Genomic DNA, 24,249 nt, shown 5'->3' with positions numbered 1-24,249 from the left:
CTGACAAGCATTACAAGCACAAGATTTTCTCAGCACTCAAATTTTGAAAAAAAGAGATGAAGCCAGAAATCACATTATGAGTGCTATTTGCTGGAACATGAAGTGCTAAAAATTTTAAACTTAACTTAAACCAAGTTTTATTTACACACTCTTTACAATCAATACACTACATAGATAACATTTCACATACTTGAGTTCTGTAGCAAGCACCCAAATCCAGCACAATCAAGAGCTACCAAATCTACAGCAAGAAATTAAAAGCGTGCAATACTGGCACACTGAAACATGAATTTTGCTCGGATACATCTATTACACAGAAATCACACTTTTCAGAAGGCCTGTAACTTCTAGCTAGGGTAAGGAATTAGGTTTTTGAAAGCTGTACCACTGCAGCCCCTTACTGGTGAATATTCACAAGGCTTACCCTCCCCATCTCTGGCTTACCAGAACTTTAACAAAACACAACTATTTATGCAAAATGAATCTGTTTCAGACAATGTTTGCTTAAATTAGGAAAAAAGTATTTCCTCCTTTCAAGTGGAAGGAAAGAATGACTAGCTTCCAACATGATGGACACAGAAAATTATAAGAAGCATTCAAAGAAAAACACTGAAAGACGTCTGAGGATCAGACAAAATCAGCAGCTGTGCTTACATCACAGGCCATGTCTTATCCAGAGAAGAATCAAGGAAAGGTAACCAAGCTTAAAGACTTAGCAAAAAGACTGTAACACTGAAGAACTGCCCAATTCCAAAACAAAGGTTCTTTATTATAATTAGGTATTGCATTTAGCAGTTCATGGACACCTGTGTTTCTTCTTAAAAGAACAAAATGGAAGCTGAACTCTGAAATCCCATCTGCACCTGTTTCCTTCTACTGATAAACGCCTCTTTGCCAAGCCAACCACAGACTAGAACATTTGTTTGTTCAGGAAGACAGCAGTAACATTTATGTTAAGTTATGTGGCCAGCAAGAGTAGGGAAGTGATCCTTCCCCTGTATTCTGTGCTGGTGAGGCTGCACCTGGAGTAGTGTGTTCAGTTTTGGGCCACCCTCACAAGAAGGACATCAAGATGCTTGAGCAGGTCCAGAGAAGGGCCACAAGGCTGGTGAAGTGCTTGGATTGTTTAGTCTGGAGAAAAGGAGACTGGGGGGAGATATCAGTGCTCTCTACAACTACCTAAAAGGTTGTTGTAGTGAGGTGGAAGTCAGTATCTTCTCCTCAGTAGCTAGTGACAGGACAAGGGGAAACACTTTGAAGTTGTGTCAGGAGAAGTTTAAGCTGGATATTAAGAAAAAATTTTTTACTGAAGGCGTTGTCAGATACTGAAACAGGCTGCCCAGGGAGGTGGTTGAGTCACCATCTCTGGAGGTGTATAAAAGAATAGTAGATGCACTTGGTGACATGGTCTAGTGTTGGACATAGTAGGGCTGGATAGATGGTTGGACTCAGTGATTTTGAAGGTCTTTTCTAACCAAAACCATTCTATGATTCTATGTTCAAACTGAGAACCTAATGAGCCAGTATCAGACAGAAGTGAAAGGCAACTGAATAAAGGTTTTGTCAGGAGACAGGACCTCTAGCTCCAAAATTAACTTCCTATCAAGACAGAGATGATGCCAGTTCTACTCAGATCCCAAGGTTCTGGAACGCCTAGAGAAAACAGTGGCCTGATTCCCAGAAGCAGTCTGGAGACTGTTTTAATAGGAGCTATACTTCAAATATATGTGTCAATCATTCCCTTTGATTTGCAATTGCACTTATTCAAAACTCACAGGTTTGTGTGATTGGCATATGTATCCTTTCCTCTCCTACTTCAAGCTGTTGAGCTTGACAAAAGAAACAGCCATTAGCTTTGGAAAACTACATGGCAAGACTAGAGGAATTTTGTACACAAAATTTAGTAACAAACTAGCTAGATTCCCCTCCTCCTTTTAGCAATATCACTGGAAAGGTAAGACAGAGACAAGCAAGAAGAAACAGTAAACTCAGCCACTGGCAAATATTTTTCTTTGATCTAAATGCACAGAACAGTAACAACAATCAGCACAGGCAAACTAGGACTATGAAGCAATATTTTTCATCTGTTCAAACACGCATTTATTTTTACTGTTGACCAAAACTTTGACATGATCAAATGCCACTGGTTTTACAGGTAGGCATATACAATCACACATCACAGTGAAAAAAAGAAAAAACTAAAGGCAGGCAAATTCCTTTTAAAAAATAAGGACTACTCACTTTTGTCACCATAACCACCACAAAGTTCTTCTCATCTATTTTGTACTCTTTCAGAGCAGTATCATCATTAAGGATTTTACCTGGCAAATTAAACAGATACAAATTAAGTAGTTATTTAACAGATCATTGTATGACCATCCCAGGATTCCCTCATATAAACACAGTTCAAAACCCCCCACCTCAAAAAACAAACCAAACCAATAAATCAAAAAAACCCCAAAGCCAACCCAATTCAAACCCATAAAAATACATTTTATGCAGATTTATAAACACTAATAACCCTATAAAAATGTTTTGGCTATTAAACTTTATTTGTAGAGCTACAAAGTAATTTCCTCCTATGATGTTCACAGTCCTAGTCAGTTTGAAGATTGTTGCCTGAAGTGTTGAAGATGCTTCAAATAATTCAAACCAGAAACGTTATCTCTAGAGGAAGATTTACCAGACTTCTAACACAGAACAAAGGCTTTAGCATACAGTAAGCTTAACTGAATAACTTATGCCTGCTTACACACTCGAGACATAGTAAGAAAATTCCTTCCCACTTATCTTCTTTAGATGTAGCGAACTATCTAGCCATTGTTCCTTGGACAGACTTGTTTTATCTTCATTAGATGTTTGACATTTTGTAACTAACAATGTCCTTAAAAGAAGGCTAAAGCATTAGAAAAAGCCAGAATTATTCCACATCTTGTTACCTTAACAGAAGGATGAAAAAAAAGATCAGAAAAAAAATCAGTGTTTGTTATGCCACCACTTTGGACGTTTCACAAGCAGCCACAGTGCTGTGGCAGAGTAGATCTGCCTCACATCTACAAGAAAAAATGCTTTAAACCACACAGACTATTTTCAGGAAATATTTTAAGATTTTAAGTGATTAAATTTCTGAAGATGGTCAAGGGCCACCTCCCTATTTTAAGAGCAAAATACACATTTTCATAACCATCCTCAGTGCTAGTGGAATATACCACTTAACTGTAACTAACAGGGCACATCTTTGCCCTGATGACTGAAAGGCAACCAAGCAATCCATATGCGTTATAGCACTTGGAACACAAATGAAGAGGCACGTTTCAACTCTCCACTGGTTCCACCACTCTTTCAGGTCAAATGCTCAAAAACGTATTGTATTTACTGAAGTACTGGTAATAGTCCTGATGGTGCAGCACCTGCACAAGTTAATTCACCATTTTCTGTTTTATAGGCACTTCAGAGAAGGAACTTGCATAAAGTATATATGGAGATACCCTACATTCTTGGGACACACCACAGTCAGGGTGTAGATTTTACACTAATACATATGACAACACAACAAAACAACCTCATTGCTGATTTGCATAACCTTTCTTAAAAAAAAAAATTAAGTGGGTTAGTGAGGTTTAGTTGGGATATCACTCTGCTTTACCAAACTATGAAAATTCTAAGGCTCATTTTAGTAACAATATAAATGTCATCGATACACCCTTGTTACACTCTTGAACAAGAAAATACAATTGATCTGTCAATTGTCTTCTATTCTAAATCTTATTTCCTACCTTTCCTACTGCTTGTGAGGATTATAGAAAGCTTCAGAAAAATCCCAGCTTCTGAAAACATTCAAGTCATATAGTATGATCTTACACAACCTTTGACTTGTTAATCACAGAAACATAATTAAGAGTGTCGTGCAATTATATACATTATGCAAGGCCTTCTGCCTCGTTAATATTTCTTTATTAGACATGCAACTTTTACCTTCATGTTCCTGGTGTGTGTCCCCTTCACTGAAGTACAAGGGACATAAAATTTGCTAAAAACAGTGCTGAGGAGTCTGTACAAACACCTGACTTCTGCCTTCTCTTCCATTAGCATCTGTTTTGATCAGTACCTTCAGCTTATTAAAAATGGAAAACCACTACCATCTAAAAAGCAGTATGCTGAAGAAGTAGAAAGACCACCAAAGTTTCTTTCAAGCATGGTTTGAGAGGAAAAAGCACTACAGGGGGTATTCTCAAATTCTGACATCAAGTGAGAACAAAACTGCATCTGTGCAATAGTGCCAAAATGGACCAGCCATGTAGAAAACAGTGAAAACCCCTGCCCGCCTCGCCCCCCAAAAAAGAGAAATGAACTATGTGAACTCAAATTAAGTTACTTCATGTCTTTCCCTGATATTAGCTTGCTATTTATTAGCATATAATACATTTCTAACGACAGAGTAAAAAAGTATTAAAAGTACCAATGATTCAATGAAATGTAATCATGCTGCATAGATTGATATTGGATTGAGATTGGATTTTAGCAGAATTTGCTGTAATCACATAAGCTGTTTTCATGAAAGCAGCGACAAAACTTAACCATAATAGTGCAACAGCCTTGAAACTAGAAGAAGTAGGAGACAGGGGAGTCATAAATAATGAGACTAGCGACCAATTAAGAGACAGAATATATCTAGTTTTCAGCAAAAAACTAACTAGTTGGTGTAGGTGTTGGGAGCCCAGAAGCATGAAGAGGAGACGTGGGGAGCGTGTGCTAAGAGCGAGGAGGGCATTCAGCCTTCATCCCTGGGGACCTCCAGGGGACCCCCTGGGTGTCACTGAGCATGCTCTATCTGTGGGGAATTAATATAAATGAATTCTTAGAAATAATTTGCATAACCCTGCCTTTTTTCTTAGAAATGATAATGAAATGTACAGTATCAATATGAGAAATGTGGCTTTAATAGGTGCACACACTGGGAGGAGCGATCCCCTGTGTGCCCGGCGCTGCAATACAGGATACCTGCTTCACAGGCACCAAGGCTGCTGAGTTTTGGTTCCGGCTTTCTGGGGCAGCACCTTTGTTCAGCAAGGACTTGGATGGTAAAAAATTCTGATTCAAAATTAAGAGTTCCCTTTGAAAAGGCTTGTTGTTGGGTTTGTTTTGCTTTGGTTTTTAACCTATGCACATTTCACTACTCAGAATCTTCAGAAAACTTAGCATCCACATCAAAGAACAATATAAAAGGTAGATTCAGATAAGTGTCTTCAGAATATCCATTACCTGCATAAATAAGTTTTTGGCCAGCTACTGGAAAAGCATCTTTCCCCCTTTCTGATTCAATCTTCTCTTTGAGTGCCTTCACCTAAAGAACAGAAACAGTGTTATTGAAGAAAAATTTTTTAAAAAGTTGTTTCACAAGACACACCTAGTTGAATACACTTTAAGTTTTAAATACTAAAAAGTATTCAGCCACGTCTTGATTATGACAAGTCCACCAGTCTTCCAAAAACATCATTGTAACCACTTGCAGAGCAAGTATTCTTTTCCCAAATAATGTTTTCTCCCTACTCAAATTATGAAAGTCATTTCTCCATAAGCCTTTGGGTATGGGTCTACAACATAGTGGAAAACTAATGTTTGGTAAAAACTCTTATGTTCTGACCCATTTCCCCTCCCTGTTCTTTCTCTGCATGCACTGGGCAACATGCTATACACAGCTGGAGGCTTTCTTCATCATAATGGCTATTCAGAGAATGCCTCTTGTTTTTGGTAAGGTCACCATGACATCCGATTTAACTCACTGGAATGACTTCAAGTCTTGATATGCAAAGACTTGTGCAAATGATACAGTTGTTCATTTTATGCAAGTAATTTTCAATCCCCTCCTCCTTCCTAATTTCTGGAGCTTCACAGAGCAATTTTAAGCCCACACACAAAAATGTTTTGCCTTATTTATTTGCTACACAGACCAGGAACATAAAATCCACGCTTTCAAAGCACAGTATACAATAGCTCAAATCACACCCCATCATTTGACATGTAATCAGAATGCCTATATTCTCCAGGAAGACTGCATAACGCCATCCTGAAGAGAAAAAGGATGTTTCTGTAGAAACATTTCTGTCCTGATACATTCAAAATCATGGCTTAAGACAAACTGTCTGTATAGAAACATTCATTCTTCTTGCTTCCTGACAGACACTCCCAATATATGTAAAACAAAGACAACTAACGTTATGAACTTATTCCTACAAACTAACTCCATCTTCTGAAGTGCTTTTTTTCCTGAATATTCACAAACTTCTTTCATGAAACAGAGATGTATATACTTAGGTATCTGACCAGCAAAGCACATGAAAATGTGTTTATCTTGACAGCTTAATTGGACTGACAACTGCTTGTGCCACAAATAGCTGTAGTATTACCATTCTTTATTAAGATTTAAAGCTGTAGCTCACTGTTAGGGTTATTTGAGTAGTAAAAACACCAAAGCAGTATATTAGGTGCTAAATGTTAAACATTTACTGAAAAGTTGAGCTTAGTAATTTTCAGCATAATATAAATCCGCAATCCAGTTCACATGCCAGTCATGCTTCCTGGCTTCACTTTATTCTTCTGTTAATGATGACTTAGACCTTTGCATTATCTCTCCCTTTTCCCATCACTGGTCCTCCCACTTCTTCCTCCTCTCAGGCTTTATTTCCATGTTTCTTTACTCATCTCTTTACCAGATGTCCTGGGTTCAGCTAGGATAGAGTTAATATGCTTTCTAGGAGCTGGTGTAGTCCCCTTTTTTGGAGTCAGGATGAGAGCAGTGTTGGTAACACACTGATGGTTTAGTTGTTGCCAAGCAGTCAAGGACTTTCCAGGTTTTCATGTTGCCCTGCTAATGAGAAGACAGCTCCCAGGAAGCTGACAGGGGACACAGCCAGGATACATGACCCAAACTGGCCAAAGAAGGTATTCCATGCATATTACATCATGCTCAGCATAAAGTGGGGCTGATAGGGGAGAAGTGCATGGCTGCATTACACATGGCTTAGGGACGGTCTAGCTTCAGGACAGGTCTGCACTGTACAGTCTGAGTTGTGCAGTTCGATAAGAAACTGCATTCTATATCACCAGTTTTGTATATTTTGCTATAAATTCCTGCTAACGTTACTTCTCCCTCCCATGCTGTCCCAGTGAACTGTACTTATCTCAACCCACAACGTTTGTCTTTGTCCTCCCATTCTTCTTCTCTCTCCCCTCCCCTGCGTTTTCCAAGAAGGTAGTCTTAAAGGGACAGGAAGTGGCTGTCCCATGTGCTGGAAGACAAGCCATCAGGGAAAACGACCAGCATGACTGAACAGAGCTGCAGCTGCAACTTAGGGAGAAACGAGAATTGGAAGAAAGGGCAGGTCACTCATGAGAATTACAAAAAAGTAGTGAGGCTATGCAGAGAAAAAGCTAGAAGGGCAAAAGCACAACTAGAACTTAAACTGGACCCTGATGTTAAGGACAACAAAAACGTTTCTATAAATACATTAGTATTAAAATGAAGGACTAGAGGCAACATGGGTTTCAGGTAGATCCTGTCAAACCTGATCATGTTCTATGACAAGGAGACCCACTTAATGGACAAGGGTTAGGCTGTGGATGTGGTCTACCTGGACTTCAGGAAAGCCTTTGACCAAGTTCACACAGCCAGGTGTCACAAACCACAATGGTACTGAACACAGGAACAAACTACACATTTGCTCCTCAAAGAAAAGATGCAATCGTTTGCTAACGTCTGCCAATACAGTGGCCACATGTAGCTTCTTACAGGAATCTGGAGAAATGGAGAAGCTGATGAGAAGCCCGTTACTGTTTTCAGTACTGGTCATCTTTATTCCTCACACTTACTGTATCTGTCAAACAGTTTAAGAACAAATCATATACTACATTCAAATGCAACCTACGTCAGCTCTCAGACACATTTCTCCAGCTCCCAGTTTACGACAAACTTAAGCTTAACATAGCTCAGTTAACTCCCAGTATTTTGCTAACTATATCCATAGACAAGACTGTCATTTGCAAAGGCAAAGTTCATTAATACAGACTGCATTTAAATGGACCTTCACTCTACTGTATTTTTTTTGCCAAATATATCTAATGTATTACAGTGATTGACAGTAACAACACATGTTGAGCTCCAAATTATTAATTGAAAAGTCTGTAATGTATTTCAAGTTGTTCCTGTGAAGCTGCAGATACACAAAATAAGCAACTATCTTCCAGAAAATACATTTCAGAACACAGATTAACTGTTTTATACAGCATACTAATTTACATAAGGGAATCTGTCAGGAAAACTACAGACCAGTCAGTCTCACCTCTGTGCCTGCCAAGATCATGGAGCAGATCCTCCTCAAGACTGTACGAAGGCACATGGAAAATCAAGACAAGGTGACTAGTGGTAACCAACATGGCTTCACCAAGGGCAAATCATGCCTGACAAGCTTGATGGACTTTCATGGAGTTACAACAACAGTAAAGAAAGAGCAACTGCTGTAATCTATCTACAGGTCTGCAAAGCATCTGACAGTGTCCTACGCAAACACCCTGGTCAATAAATTGAATAAATATGGGTTTGAGGGACAAAACTTCTCATTGGATAAGGGTACCAGTTCCTGACTGTATCCCAGCTACACATCGCACAAAGTTACACAAAACTGCTAGTGCTAAGTTGCCCAGTTGCTCCCTATACCTATTTTACCCAGGTAGGCAAGCAGGGCATGCTGGGTCCCATCTGGGCAAACAGTCCCCATAGCTCAGTCATTGAGCAAACTCCCTTCCTTCCCTCTCACACACTAATTTTCATTTCTCCTACCTTACGCACCACACTAAATCAGAAGAGAAAAAAAAGTTCAGAATTCCTAATTTTAAAAAGGGAGAATATACTCCCATCAATTTTTATTTATAATTACATAGGCCATACAACACAGGCAAGATCAAGTTCTGAATTTCTTGAGATCTATCAAGAAACCAAACACAAAACTGAAAAGGACTCCTTCCAACATCAAGCCCACCCTCCAAAACACAATCCTCATCAGTAACTTGACCCACTTTCACCTGAAGACCTAAAAGAAAGGTCATTTGCTTCTACTTCTAGTACACAAAGTTTTATTCTGATGTTGGAAGCCTTTTCCTAATTTCCAGCCCAAATTAATTCATAGATAATTAATTTGCTCTTACACTGATGATATAATTCAAGCATGAATAGACTTCCCACCTCCCATGGTACATGCAAAATACAGTATCACCAAACTTTTTCCCAGTTTATGAGCTGGAGTTTGCTTTAACATAGGCGAGTCATGTCTTACACACCCTTCTAGCACCTCTTTCTTCTACCTGGTCTGGTGAAAATTAATCCCCCTTGAGTGGCCAGCACACACAAAGAAATGCATCACTACTCTTACTGGAAGTTCCAGCATCTATGAGCTTCAGGGCTTCATCTTTTAGTGAACCCCACTCAATCTATGCTGTTCATTTGACAGTCATTTCCAAAAGACTGACCCAATCAGGCAGCTGAGTACAAATGTTAAACTTCACATTCTTCAATTTAATCATGTTTCTATTGATTTGCACTCAAAATAATCAAATTCTTATAAAATTAATAAAACTACTATGAAAAGATGAATCCAAAGACTAATTCCAAAAGACCTTTATAATCAACCTACCTGCAGTTGAACAGTTTTGTTATTTTCTAGGAGAAACCCCTACCAGAGGGGTTATTAAATCTGCCTTTTAAATTTTCTGCCAATGTCCCCTTTTCTGTAATAGACTACCAGACTTCTCAGACTTTGGGAAATGTCATCATTTAGACAAAGACTAGAGCTTTTAGTCCAAAGACCTTTGCTCTCTTCCTCTCTGAGGGAGGACTTGCTAGTCTAATCACTTTTTTTAGAATTTAGGCTTAATATGCCACAAGTTTTCCCTCCCACGACAGATTACACTGCCATCACTATAGACACAGCTCAAAGTCAGGTGAGGACAATGCAGTTGGATCAGACAATAAACAAGCTAATGTAGCAACAAACTGACAAGTGCAACAGGTTTTACTACCCTAAACTCCATGATCAGCAACAGATTGATGGAATATATTGTGTCAACTATTAAAATGTCCATAGTATAAGAAACTATTTACCTTGCAAGTAAATACTTTACTGATAGCACATTTGATTCTATCTGCTCCCCCTACAAAAAATAAAAGCGGGTTTTGCTGGCACAAACCTATATTTACATGTATCTCTTACACTGTCGTCCTAAACAAGACAATCATACTTGGTCAGAAGATCACCTTGATAGTTACATAAACTTCTGTATTTACTATTTGTATTTATTGCCCTGAAGTTTGTATACAAATAAAGATATAGTATTGTCTGGAAGATAAATAGTCTGGAATTGGTAAGATACAAATCTAAATTTATCTCTGACATTTACTTTCTGAGGAATTACCTCTGCCTTTCTAATTTCATCTCCAAAATGAAGCTCATCTACACCTAGGTGACATCAGCCAACAGTTGCTGGCATACATTGCCCAGAAATCAAGAAAATTAATTTCTGATCTCACAGTTGGCCCCTACACATTTCTACCCTGCATTTCAAAATTGATCTAAGCCCTGTTTAAAAGAGGAGACGGCAGGGCCACATGAACACATAGATCCAACATTTTGAAAAAGAGCTTCAAGAAATAAAGGAAAAGCAGCTCAGCTATCCGCACCTTTCAAAAAAACGCAGAATGGTGTGGCTATTGCCAGCTAGGAGTGCCCCCTATGAACCCACAAGGGCATTGCTTTAAGGAGAAAGCTTACATTGTCGAGTGGTGACTCTTAGGAGGTCATGTTGATTACATAAACAACCCTCAGGTACCTTTAAGCAGACAACTTTTACAGCAAGAGTATCCTTCACAAACTAATTCACAGCATGTGTTAAAGCAACATAGTAGTCTGAATAAAATAGGTAAGACATTTTAAGTAATTATAAGAAGACAAAAAGCACCCAAAACACTTTCCCAATACTGCATACTGACAAACCAGTTGGAAGAGTAAAGTTAATTAGATATGCATCAGTGGTCTTCACTTCGAAAACCAAAACAAATACAAGTTAGAAATACTTAGTGTTTGGCTCAGACATTTAAGCTGGCAAGATGTGGGTAAGGATTTCAGCCCCAGCTCTGTTCCTTTCCCTGAGTTTAACATGCCTCTGATACAAAACTACAGCAGATTACAGAGACAGGGAAGAACTAGAGTCAGCTAGCCTTTAGACCACACTCCAACTGGGAATGCTTACAGCAGTCACAAGCCCTTTCCTCCCGTTCTCATATTTATTTGATGCTCTCAGCAGGGCAACGTGCAGAGGAGAGCCACTGAGGGTGCCTGTCTAGTCCTTACAGGGCATAGGTAGGACCTGCTGTGTTGCAGAATGGCTTGAGAAGCAAGGCCATGAACCTATGGAGCAGTTGTACAAGCAGTCACCTGTGTAGTTTAGTAAGATTAGGCCCCACACCGTCTTGGTGAGAACAGAAGGGTCAACAATTGGTCAGCATGTTCTTGTGTATCATACATCATGGCCACAAGATGTGGGAGCAGGAGCTGTGATAAGGATTCAGTGTTCCTGGGACTGAGAAAGAGACATGATTCCCAGGCTGCAAGATGGGTGGAGTATGTAAATGTAATTTTTAGTTAAGAACCAATTAAAGTACAACAAGTGTAACACGTGGTAGGAATAGTATAAAAGAAAGTGTGTGCTTGCAATAAACTTGAAGTGCTCTATCAATCACATTGATTGGCAGCATTCTTCCCTCTCCTCACAGCACTGCTGCATCTCACCAGATCCTGTAAAAGAAGTAGCGTCCCGTTTCAGTGAGTACACTCCATCCAAGTGTCACTGATTCAAAGGATAAAACATGGTGGGAAAAGACACTGCCAGACGTACTCTTCAGATTACCCTGTAAGATTACACAGCCCTGTAAATTTCATTTCAGAAAGTACTTTCCTAATGATTCAGGCATACAACAACATCAGAATCATAGAATCATTTTGAATAGAAAAGTCCTTTAAGATCATCATGTGCAACTGTTAACCTAGCACTGCCAAGTCCACCACTAACCCATGTCATTAAGTACCACTTGTACTAATCTTTTTAAATACATCCAAGGTTGGTGACTCAATCACTTCCCTGAGCAGCATGTTCCAATGAATGATAACCCTTTCAGTGAAGAATTTTTTTCCTATTATCCAATCTAAACCTCCTCCTGAGGCCATTTCTTCCTTCTCCTATTGTTACTTTCAAAACGTTCAGTAGCAAATGTGTCCTTGTACGCACAAGGGCAGCAATGACGGTAGCATGGTCATCTGCTTGTATTATTCTTTAATTAAAATATACTTTAATTAAAAAATACTCTCCATTCCACATAAGATCCAAAGGGAACACCTTCCCATCTATAATCCACATCAAGGGCCACCTCCTTTGCTAAGCAATCATAACTTCAAAATAGACTTCAAAGATTTTATACAATTATGTACAGAGTTATCTCCAATGAGTACAACGTGTATATTTAAATTCTCATTTTACTGGTCACCTTGGGAATGGTGGTCCAAAGAAGTTTGAATTGCTGACAGATAGAGCACATAATATTGACAAATTATTAGAATTACAAAGGTAACTTTTCCTTGCTGACAGCTGAACTGGATAAGAAAATTCCAAATAAAAGAATTGTAAAATTAGGGTCACATATCCAATGCATTTCAAAAATGTCCAACAGGTAAAAACATACTCTAATATAAATAACAATCGTATTCATAATTTATGCTATTTTAACCTTTCTTTTATTAAATTTTAAAGAATACAAGTAATCCTCCTTAAATGTCTTTGGAAATTACATTAGAAGAGTCACTATAATGTAAGGAAAATATTGCTGATATGTGAAATCCTAGCCCTCTTCAGCCAAGAATTAGAACATTTCCTTATGTGAAAATTCTTAACTCTAGCCAGGAAACAAGGGAGAATGACAAGTTACTGAGAAAAGGCACTAGCAAAAAAAAACCCAGACAGGTAATAAAATCAATATAAATTATCAGAGAACTTAACTTGAAAAATGCAAGTCTGCAAAGACAGCATAAACATAATGATGAGGGGAAAAAACAAACGCTCCCTGACACTCCTCACAATCTCCAAAGCTATGAATTTTTGCAGAGTCATTTATCAAACCTGAAGCAGCAAAGTACAAAACCTCCAAATCCACACCTCCTCTGACTGTGCAAGTACATACACTCACCAATAAAATGCTAGGAGATGCAAGAGCACTGTAACAATCCTCTAGGTGAGGAGAAAGATACCTGCTGTAAGAAGAATTAGGGAAAAATATCAGGACTTAAAGACAGAAAGACATCCTTAACCTAGGAGGATATTTCTGGATTTCAAACAGGATCATGAGAACACTTTTTCCTCTAACCACTAAGACTATAAACTCCCAGGGAAATAAAAAAACAAACCTCTTATCAGCAACTTCTGTGAGATTAACATACACTGAAACACATGTAAGAAGGTGGTCACCAGAGTAAGTTCATAGGTTACAATCCTCAAAATAAATTTTTACCATTTGACGCACCAATATTGTCCAGCTTTTGCAGAACTGTTTCCGAAGCCAATTCTTCTAACAAATACAATAAACCACAAATTCAGCAAAAAGTACTATGACCAAAACTAAATCTATTACTTTTATCTCGTAAGTGACTTTCTTTTTATTTTGTATATAATTAGATATGAAGGTACTACAATTTACAATCTGTTCACTGATAGAGTGAATTGTGTTAACCTTTACTCTTCACTAATGCTGCTGTTTGGTCTGGAGGTGTTTTTCCAATAGAATCCCAGAGTATTACCAGGAGAGTACTAAGAAATACAATCAATACCTGTTTCAACAAACCATTATTAGTTTCCGTGTATCTTTCCTAGACCCAGACAGAAGAAGAATTGATGCAATGTATGCTTTAACATTACACAGGCTTTCAGATAGGCATCCCCTTTTTCATGAGGCTCTCTAGTACAGGTCTCAGCATACTGAACAGATACAAACAGATGCAAATAAAAAATTTGTGGGTTCACAAATCATACTCTATCTATTCATTAATTTTCTGAATTAATGCAGACTTCTATCATTTCAGTCTCTGAAGAGAATTAAAGCAGCTTGTCGTTTTATCATACATACCCTCCATATACACATGAAAAAGTACCCCCCTTGTATGCACCACCCCGTTTGCTGTTACAGAGCCAAAATGTTCCTAAACACCCTAAAAATCAGAAAATGAAAATGATTTGCTAAGACATTGTCTTTTGAAATGTGACTGTACCTTTTTCCCCTGCATTACACCCATTTTATTTGGTAAACCTCACCAAACCTCACATTTTCCCCATAACATGCCCTTTGTAACACGTTTTTGCTGGAGTGCACTCCCCACAAATGTAATACAGCTTTGGTTAGTGTCTAGCCTCAATGCCTGAACTTAGCATTAGCATCAGAGTATCCCCTTACACAAGTTTAACAATAAAGCATAAACTTTTAAAGGATGCATCAGAACATATAGAAGCTCAAACTTCCACAACTAAGTGTCCTACTGATGTGATGTTAAAGAAGCAGTTCAAACACTGCGGCACAGCAGTGAAAGGTGAAAGCCTATGTTATGTGATAGTGTCCTGCCAAAAGACTACTGACCTCCTGAATATTCCTTGCACCTCTGTGCATTTTGACAAATGAGATTTTACGTTACAGGCACAGGAAACTGAGAAAGAAACAGGGCAGAATTACTTTCAACTGTCTAAGAAAGTTAAGAATGTACGTTGAATTTTTTAAAAGCCTATTTTGTGTTTTCAAAGTGATAATTACAACAGAAGCCTGCAATGTAATCACAGTCACTCAGGCAAGAGACCTGGCTACGTAGGTCTGCATCAGTTTCAGAGATGGGTTATTATTTGCTCCTAACATATGACTTAATGTATTTACTCTCTCACAGACAGTCAACAAACACAAGCAGCTGCTTATGTAGCTAAACACATTCTTTCATTTATCCTGGTTAAGTCTGAATGTTCAAGTATTGTGCTGTCCTGCCTGGAACACTAGAATGATTACAATGGGTAAAGCCACCCTTCTGCAGAGCTCCGCCAGTACAGTACTGGTTCCCATGCACTCCAGAGGATTTTTTTTTCCCTAAAAAAAGCCTTAACAAACCATCTATGCCTGCAAACACTCCTCAAGTTGATAATAAACCTTCTCAAATAACTGGTCCTGAAGACAAATGTTTTCAACATTTTTGTCAGTCAAAATATTTTACAGTATTCATCTAGCACTTTCAGAAACAAGCACACTCCGTGCTTCAAGTCTACTAATTTTTATTCAGTCAAAATGTTCGGTGAGCCAACATTTGAAAACACATGTAAACCAAAACTAAAGTCATATTAAAAGCATGTTTTGAACTTTAAAATTCAGCTGCCTAAGCAGGAGGGGGGAAAAAAACCCCAACAAATAAACAACCAAACAGTTGCATGTGTAAAGGCTGTAACAAGCTTAAACAGTTATTACAAAGTATCAAATTCTCATTGGAAGGTTTAAGTATTCCTTAATATTAATAGCAGCTTTCAGTAACAGGCATAAATTCTTGTTAGATACTGCCTTGCACTATGATATCAAGTGTCTTCAGACAAATTTTAGATAGATAAGGGGACAAATTGCTAGAACCAGAAATCAACTTAAAGAATCAGAATGCAATTTTAGAGCAACAAGTTTCCTGGGCCTATCACAACTAGATGATTTTTGGCCTTGTCACAGTATAGGGCACAGCTCCAAGTAAACAAGCCTACCTTTAGCAGAGAAACACACACATGTAGTTCAAAGACTAGAAGCAGTGCTTCCTGAACTTCACAAAAAATCCTCAAGCATTTTAAGATGTTAGAAAATGAATTTTAAGAAACCAGTGCTCTTAGCTGAATTCAGTAGCTTTCAAGATCAGACTACAAACTTTCAAATATATACTTGTGAAGCACTTGCTTAACAGATTACATTTCAAAGCATTTTCCTATGTTAACATTGTTTCTAACTGAAAGCTCAAAAGTTTTACTTTATTAATTTATATGATTTACACCACTTTTGAAAATAATTTCTTTGGCATTTTCTAAAAAAACCCACAAACCTACCAAGGAAATTTAAATACATTTTTCACCTCCAGCAACTACACTGACAGAGTGTGCAGTTAAATTTCCCATAATTCAGCTTCTAGCTGGTTTTTTTTGCTGTCTCATAAACTGGTGAGTGTTTTGACTGGCAATATACCTTAAGTCCTCTCCTTGATTTTATTTCCCAGGACCTTACTCAAAACAGAAAGCAGGAGAAAACAAATAAGAGAGTTTTTCCTCAGTTGCAAGTACTGACTAGCATTTTTAATCCTTGAAGGTTTCTAACACAGTTTCAGTTAGACATTTGCCATCTCCCTCTGTCACACTGCTCAACCAAATGAACTTAAGACTGATTTTACCATCATCTTTTATTTTTCTTAAGATGGAAGCAGAAAAGAGTAAACCAACAGACTTTACAAAAGCAGATGCAATGCTCCATAGTGTCCAGAGCTTCACTGCCCAGATATTATGTCAAAGGCTGCTGCAGATACACTTTCAGAGACTAAATTCCCAAATCTTTCAAAAAGAGGCCGCGGGGATGTCTGGACCTAGCTATCAGAGGCAACCATTTACACTCAAGCAAGTGACAAGGCAACTTCACTAATTTAAGGCCCTTCTCATTTCAGAACACTATTTCTCTGAGGATTTTTTTTCAGCAGACTTCCATGTGACAACAGAACACACTTAACCTGCTACCAAAACGCATCCCCTCCCTTCCCCTCGCCCCCCCGCCCCACCAATTCAGCCTTGTAAGAACAGATATTCAGTCACTGGAACCTACCAATAGGGGAGACTACCTCCATTATAAAAGCCTCACCACACACCCAGACGCCAAAAGCCACCCTACAGTAGTTAACAGAATCTCACAGGCGCTCCCTTCAGCTCCTAAACGCAGATTATTAATCACCGCAGCGTAGAAAAAACAATAAAGCCTTCCTGCCATCACCCACCTTCATCAAACATAGTATGACCGTACAGGGATGCACCTAAGAGCAAATGCTCACGAGCTCCTCTCCGGGACACCCTCCCGCAGAGGAAAGCCCTACAACTCTCCCGACATTTCCTTTCTATGTTGGAATCTGTCGAAGCGGCACCACGTTTTTCTCCTGCTACAGTATCCCCCTACAGAGGAGGTCACGACCTACTCCGAGCGCTCCCTATTTTAAAAAGCAGGGGTTATTATTTCGTTCCACGACCCACGAATCCACGGGTGTGGAACCGCGGCTTCCTACAGCCTTCCTGCTCCTCTTGTCAAGGGCCCAGCACGAGCTGTTCTCCCCCTTCTGAGCGTTCTTCCCCAAAAGCAACGAGGAAAGCCTGTTCGCCGGAGCGCTCCTGTTCACCAACAGCGATTATAAGCCGTTTTCGCCAAGCGGCGGAACCACTTTGCTCCCCGAGAGAAATGGATCACCCCACGGCCGCCCGCGCCCCGGAAGGGGCCCGCGGCACTCCCACCCCCCTCACGCTGAAGCAGCCCGCTCCTCTCCCCCGCGGTGGAGCTCACAGCCCCCACCCTACTAAACTCGTCCCGGGAGGGCCCCCCCATCACCCTACCAAAAGCTGGGCCCCAGGCCCTCGCGGAGGCACCGGCGACCCCTCCCCCAGCACAGGCCGCCCGCCCCTCCCCCAGCAGAGAAGTCCGTTTCCCTCCCTTCCCCGTCTCCGTCTCCCGCCCCTGGAGCAGGGGAAAGGCGTTCCCCGGCTCTCCCCAGGGCCAGGGCCCGGGCCGCGCTCTCTCCTCCGGGAAAGGGGCGCGAGGCCTGAGCGCGGGAGGAAACGGCCGGCGGCCCTCCCGCCCCCTCCCGCTCGGGCCCGCACCGTCTCCTCGGGGTCGATGTCGATCCGGAAGGTCTGCTGCTGCAGCGTCTTCAGGGTGATCTGCATGGCGGCGGCTGGCGGGCCGCCTGGCGCTGTCAGGCCGCTGCCCTCAACGTCCCCCGCAGCGCAGCGGGGCAAGCGGCGAAGAGGAGAGGGAGAAGAGCGAGGGCGACGAGGAGGCGGAGCAACAGATCGCCCTGTGCCGCGCGGCCGCGGTCGCCAGTCACGCTCACCGCGCGCCGAACACCGCGGAGCGGGGGCGGAGCTGAAGCCCTTGGCCCCGGCGGAACCAGGGCGGAGCGGGGAGGGTGGAGGATGGGGGGCGAGGCGATGGGTGCGCGCCGGGCGGTGCGGGAGCCGTGCGCCTGCGTAAACTCGCCGCCTGCGCCCGCCGAGAGCTTTGTGGGGTAGGGGTGTGGGCGCGCATGCGCAGCTGCCCCGACTGTATGACGCCAACTCGTCACCTCTCTCCGACCACCTCGTGCCCGCGGCGCCAGTTGAAGCGCCCGTAGCGCGCAGGCGCGGGGAGCCGCGCAGCGGGTGCCGGATTCAACTGCGCAGGTGCGGCGGGTGGGGGCGGGTGAGGCTGTCGGGGGGCGGGGGCAGTTTCTTCGGAGCCAAGTGTGCGTGGTTACTCGCTGGCTGTGGGGCGTTGTTACAAGATTATTCGTGCCTGCGTGTTTGGAGGGGGCAGGCGAGTCAGAAGGCTCTCGCCTTCTCCTGCAGGGTGGCGGCTCCTGGAGGCGTCTGTGGCTCTGTCCGCCCGGTGCACCCGCCGTGGCTTGGGAGCCGCCGCTGCTCCCTGAGCGTGCGGGCACAGACGCTGTGGGGTGGCTGTGCTGCTGCCAGCGCCAGCTCCCTGCCTCAGAATGCCGAAGGGAACAGGCAGCTCTGTTGGCCCGAGTACCCGCAGTGGGCGGTAGTGTTTTCACCCCAGTATCAGGGTGCAACAGTTTTTTTAAGAGTCAGAACCTGTACAACATGGACACAGTTCATTATCGGCATTGACTGATGTACAGAGGCCTCAACAGCAATGACGTTTGCCTGTCACCTCCTGCCTGGGAGCCCAACTGTGATCTAAGTGCTTGGATGAGGCGTGGTGGGTGCTGAGCATACTCGCTCCTGCCAGCTTCCAGCCAAACTGAATAGGAGAGAAAGATTTGGAAACCTGTGAAAGCCAGCCAAGTGCTGCCCATGACTCCCTGTGGGGGAAACTGGGGAAGGCCAGAGGGTTGGTCAGCAGTGCTGGGCTGTGGGGAGAGCCTGTGTGACTCCGTCACAGGGGATTGCTGAGGAGCATCTCATCAAGAAGGGCCACAGCAGGAGCTGGCTGTGCAGGATGCTGTGCCCAGGCCCTCCGTTCCCAGCCCAGACAGCGAAAGCTCCCATGGCGGGCCCCAGAAAGCCCAGAAGAGGAAGGCAGCTCTGAGGCCACTTCAGCACCCAGCAAGAGGCCTCCCCACCAGCAACAGTAGGACAGGGCCCCAGGAGCTGCTGAAACCAGTGCTGGGCCCGCAGCTGGGCCACCCAGCAGCCCCCAGAGTGGACGGGAGGCTGTCAGCGCTACTCTAGCTCAAATGACCAGATAATACAATAAACCTATGAGAAGTACAGGAATGGTTTTATTACCTCTAATGATGTAGTTGGCATTGCTATCCACATCCGCAATGGTTTCTCATGGGGCCAGAAATGGCTTCCAAGAGGACCAAGGGAAAGCCATCCTTTCCGCAGGGGTGGGAGTGAGGATGACTGTCCGGGAGTCCCTCGGGTCATCTTGCCACCTTTTCTCACGATGGGGTGCTACATTTGGCACTTTCTAGTCTTTGGTGCCTTCCCCAAGCTCCACAGCCTTTCAAAGCCTGACAGAGAGCAACCACATGCTGACATCAGCCCGTTCGCTCAATGCCCGCAGACAAGCACCATCAGGGCCGATGCCTTTGTGTGGGAGAAGACTCCTAAGGAGTCCTCCGCATGGAACATCCTCTGATCCTGGAATTCCTCTGCACTACTTGAGGCCATTTCCTCTCATCCTGTCACTTGTTACTTGTGAGAACAGACCAACCCCCAGCTGGCCACAAACCTCTTTCAGGTAGCTGTAGAGAGGGGGAAGTCCTCCCCTCAGCCTTCTTTTCTCCAAACTTCTCCTTATAACCTCTTCCATCAGCAGGTGTGGAACAGGGGCCAGCAGGCTGCATTGCAACAGAAAGGGAAAGTGGGGACACATCTCCTTGCAGAAGTGTATGAATGTGTACATGTGTACGCGTGTTGTGCACACAGCTGGGGGTGCTGTCTCTGTCATCATCCACCCTAGGCTGTGACACACAGCTGTGAGACAGCCCAAGCCTCTTTGGGCTTTCGCAACCACGGAGAAACTGCTGACTGTTGCTAGCAAGAATCCCACATTCTTGGCAGCACAGAGTACGTTGCTCACATTGCCTAGAGAGCCATTCAACTGAAAAAAAAAAAAAAGTGGCATGCAACAACACATTGCTTGCTATTTTTCGCATGGGTAGTGAAAACTTAAAACGTGCTCCTTCTTTGCTTTCACTGTTGCCTATTACCAGACCTAATTCTGAACTGTGCAGATAAATTAAAGGGATTCTTTAAAAATTTCTCATTCAGCAGTACTGAGATTCACGAGCAAATGAAAGTGCCTGCTACTGAGGGGTGTGACCATTTCACTATGTCTTTCTGCTCAGAATGTGTTAAAGGTAAGCTATTCTGATTTTTGTGTCTGCTGCTTATAGTTTGATAGAGTTCTGACTGGTTTGTGGTAGAGAGAGGGTTCATTTGTATGATGGCTCTGCATCTGTGCTGTGAGTGCTTCTGAAAGCCTCTGTGTTAACTTGGAATCAACTCCAAAGGTGGTGAAGTGCTAAGGATGAAGTTTTTCCTGACCACTTATGTGACCTTTGAGAAAACAGAAATCAAAAAAGCACTATCATTTCTCACCCCCACGTCCCCCACTGAGTAGTACAGGATCTTGGGATAACTCTCTGTATGGGGCCTAAATAAAACAAACAAGTTTTGGTGTTTGCTCTATCTGGGACCCCTCAGCTCCATGAAGTGGGTTGTGGCTATAGCTGAACTTGACTCTCCATGTCCTTCAGGTTGCTTCCTAGCCATTGCAGAATTCAGGATTGCTTTCATCCTTTGAGTGCTCCCATCCTCCAGCTGCATCATGCTTCTCCTGGACAGCCAGTGCTTGTGTTTTTTTCATTTTGCCTCTGATGTATTTTGGGTAATTGCCCTGTGCTCAGTCTGGAGCATAACACAAACTCCACTTAAAACACTTTGTACACTGACTCTGCAAGCACACAAACTTGTTCTATGCAAACAGGAAAACTGATATTGGTTTGAAAAAGATGTGAAGTGAAGCCCAAAAGTTAGAAAGGATATGTTGTTGGCAAATGCGTACAGACATTATTCTTGGTTTTGCAGAACTCCTGGCTTTTCATTTCCAAGTGTCATGGTTTGGCCCCAGGCAGCACTATGCAGCTGCTTGCTCACCACCCGCTCCAGTGGGATGGGGAGGAGAACAGGAGGACAAAGGCAAACTTCACTGGTTTGGGATAAGGACAGTTCACTGGGACAGCAAAGAGAGAGGGAAATAACAACTGCAGGGCTTATAACAGAGTATACACAACAGGTGATACACAATTCAGTTTCTCAGCTGACAGCTGTATAACTCACACCACACACTGAGACCTGTCCTGAAAGCAGACCAACTCCGACACATGTTTTGGAGCCATGCTGCCTCTCCTTGACTAGCCCCCTTTTATGCTGAGCATGACGTCATATGGTATGAAATACCCCCTTGGGCTAGTTTAGGTCACCTGTCCTGGCTGTGTCCCATCCCAGCTTCTGGTAGAAGTTAACTCTACACCAGCTGAACCCAGGACACCAAGTCACTTGATCTCCCTGAAGCAGTTACTCTAACTTGATGCCACCATGCTTTAGTCCTGCTCAGCTCTTTTCTGCTGTACAGCATTCCCAAGTAGCTGCAGTCTCACAAACGGAGCTGTATGTCATCATGTCTTACAAGTTACTAGGTGAAGCCATTGATGCCTCTGCTGGGTTGTACAGAGAGGGAGGACAACGCACGGAAACTGAGTGGGGTAGGGAAGGTAGCTGGGAAGTAGTTGTACCTCTGGTGCACCTTTCCTCACAGCCGGGTTTCCTTACGTGACCACAGTGCTTCCAAGAGCTGGAAAGGTGTGCACATTTAAACCATGTGGGGGTAGGGATGTGAGTCAGCGGTGTTCCCTTTCTGACTCAGAGGGCTCTCCAAAGCTGTGGGTCTTGCTGGTACAGAGTCCTTGCACAGGCTGTGGAGCCCACAGCAGGTGTCAGCTGGAGTCTGACACCTCCTAGGTCTCTCTCAGTAATGTTACTCTTCATGGAAGAATCTGCCAGCTGAGAGTCTAAACAGGTCTCATGAAAGCTTGCTTATTCCTAGGGAATGTGTAAGGACCTCATTCTCTCAGCTGCTGGTGGCCCAGTAAAAGCAGCGTTGCTGCTGTTGCCAACAGGCAACAGTCCTTATGCTAACTTTGTGAGGCCAGAGGACTAAAGGTCTATTGTGCTTGCTGACTTGTGAGAACAAACGTTGTGAAAAGAAACTTTGCAACAGTGTCTCATGTTATGATGTGTGGATCAAGTGTATGGTTATAACAAAGGCCTTGAAAAAGGGGGTGTGTGCTCAAAGAGCATTCCCAAAGCTATACAAAGCTCACTAGTACTCAGGCACTGATCATGGAAGAAATACAGCCTTGAGACCTGAGAAAAACTGTATCATAGAGAGAAAGAGCTAAAGAAGAAGCTAAACATGAAAATTTTGGACAACGGGTAACATGTCTGACAACTTGCAAAAGTAACACTTTCAAGCCTCTCCCTGCATGAAGTCCATCAGGCAGTAGGGAAGACCCTACTTACCCAAACAACAGATGATAGGATCTCACCCCTGCATGGGTTTTGTCACTACACATATCAGTTCAAAGCTGTGACAACACAGAACCCTGACTGTTATGAACCCTTAGACCCAACAGGGTTGTCCAGGGTTGTGCATAGCAATATCTGTGTACACGTCTGTGTTTTAACCTGAGATTATGTGCATTTCACCTCTTCCACCATCAAAATAATCCCTACTGGACGTTACGACAGTTTGTCTGGTTACTCTTGGTAAGAGGCTCTGCAGTGTCTTCTGGCAAACATCAAAGCAAATACTTGTATCAGTCTCCTGTTGGCAGCATTGCTTCTTTCACGACAGAGATTTAGCTGAAGTATGAAACTGCTACCAGCCTTCTGCAGTCATTCTCATTTATTGTGCAAGGCAACAGTGAAGTAGTTTCACACTGAGTTTGTCATGATAGTAAAGAGCAGCTGCTCGGGTTAATCAACTTACTAGACCATGAGGTATTGGGCAGTGGCCACAGCAGCAGTGGTAGCTCACAGCAAGGGAGTTGTAACCACTTCAGGCACTAACAGCTGCAGGCAGAAGAGGGTCTGAGTGTTGCTTTTTGCTGGTCACTGATAAGTGACCTCTCATGTCTACATACCACAAGGTCTGAAAAAAGGTCATCAAAAGGGACTGGATCCTTCAGTCTTGGAGAAGTCCTTCCAAGCATTGGTACTCCCTGAGGTGGGGGAAGTCACCCGTGTGCATTTTCTGCACCACACACAGAAGCATCGAAATTCACGTTAGAGGGGGATTCCCATCAGCACTTGGATGCCATGAATCTTTGCACTGGAGTCTGCACAGAAGCGCCTGTAGTTCATGAACACTAACAGGAAATTAGTGTGAGATCAAAATGAAATCTAGCTTTTAGTGATAAAAGGCAGCTGAAATGTCTTTTCAGTAGGGATTCACAATTGAGGTCTTTCATTTTGAGAGTGATTGCCTTTTAGGTTGTCAGCATTTTAGGTTGATTTGCCATCAGACAGCTGGCAAGAAGAGTGGGAATTCACTATAAAATAACAACATGGCAAAAGCAATAGACTAACATCTTGACAGGCCTACATATTTATTACACTAATTATGTGGGTGTAGAAGTTGTATTAGGAATATCTAGATGTTATTTCCCACCTGTAAAATCAGTTCCAGGCATGGGGAAACCCACAAAACATTTCTCAACTGACTTTTTAATGCAGATTTTCCTTAAACACATTATATATTTTTTCATTCATTATCAAAACCTTTGATTATTTCTTTTCTCCCCTATACGGACATTTAGGTGCGGTACCTATAGTAAGTAC

At 42.5% G+C, this 24,249-nt stretch overlaps 1 protein-coding gene across 1 annotated transcript in view; it reads right to left on the bottom strand.

Moving 5' to 3' along the window:
- The window catches only part of RAD23B (RAD23 homolog B, nucleotide excision repair protein), a 36,326-nt gene extending 18,142 nt beyond the window's left edge, over nt 1-18,184 (bottom strand). The window contains exons 1-3 of the mRNA XM_084278760.1: nt 17,995-18,184; nt 5,263-5,344; nt 2,242-2,321 (exon numbers count right to left, since the gene is read on the bottom strand). Of these exons, the coding sequence (XP_084134886.1) occupies nt 2,242-2,321; nt 5,263-5,344; nt 17,995-18,060 (228 nt within the window). The 5' untranslated portion in view covers nt 18,061-18,184. The remainder of the gene's footprint in view (nt 1-2,241; nt 2,322-5,262; nt 5,345-17,994) is intronic.
- Nucleotides 18,185-24,249: the final 6,065 nt, after the last annotated feature.

The sequence above is a fragment of the Gallinula chloropus genome (genome assembly GCF_964237585.1).
Source record: "Gallinula chloropus genome assembly, chromosome: Z".
NCBI lineage: Eukaryota > Metazoa > Chordata > Aves > Gruiformes > Rallidae > Gallinula > Gallinula chloropus.
The sequence above is the reverse complement of the archived record's forward strand: the minus strand, read 5'-3'. Positions and strand labels throughout refer to the sequence as shown.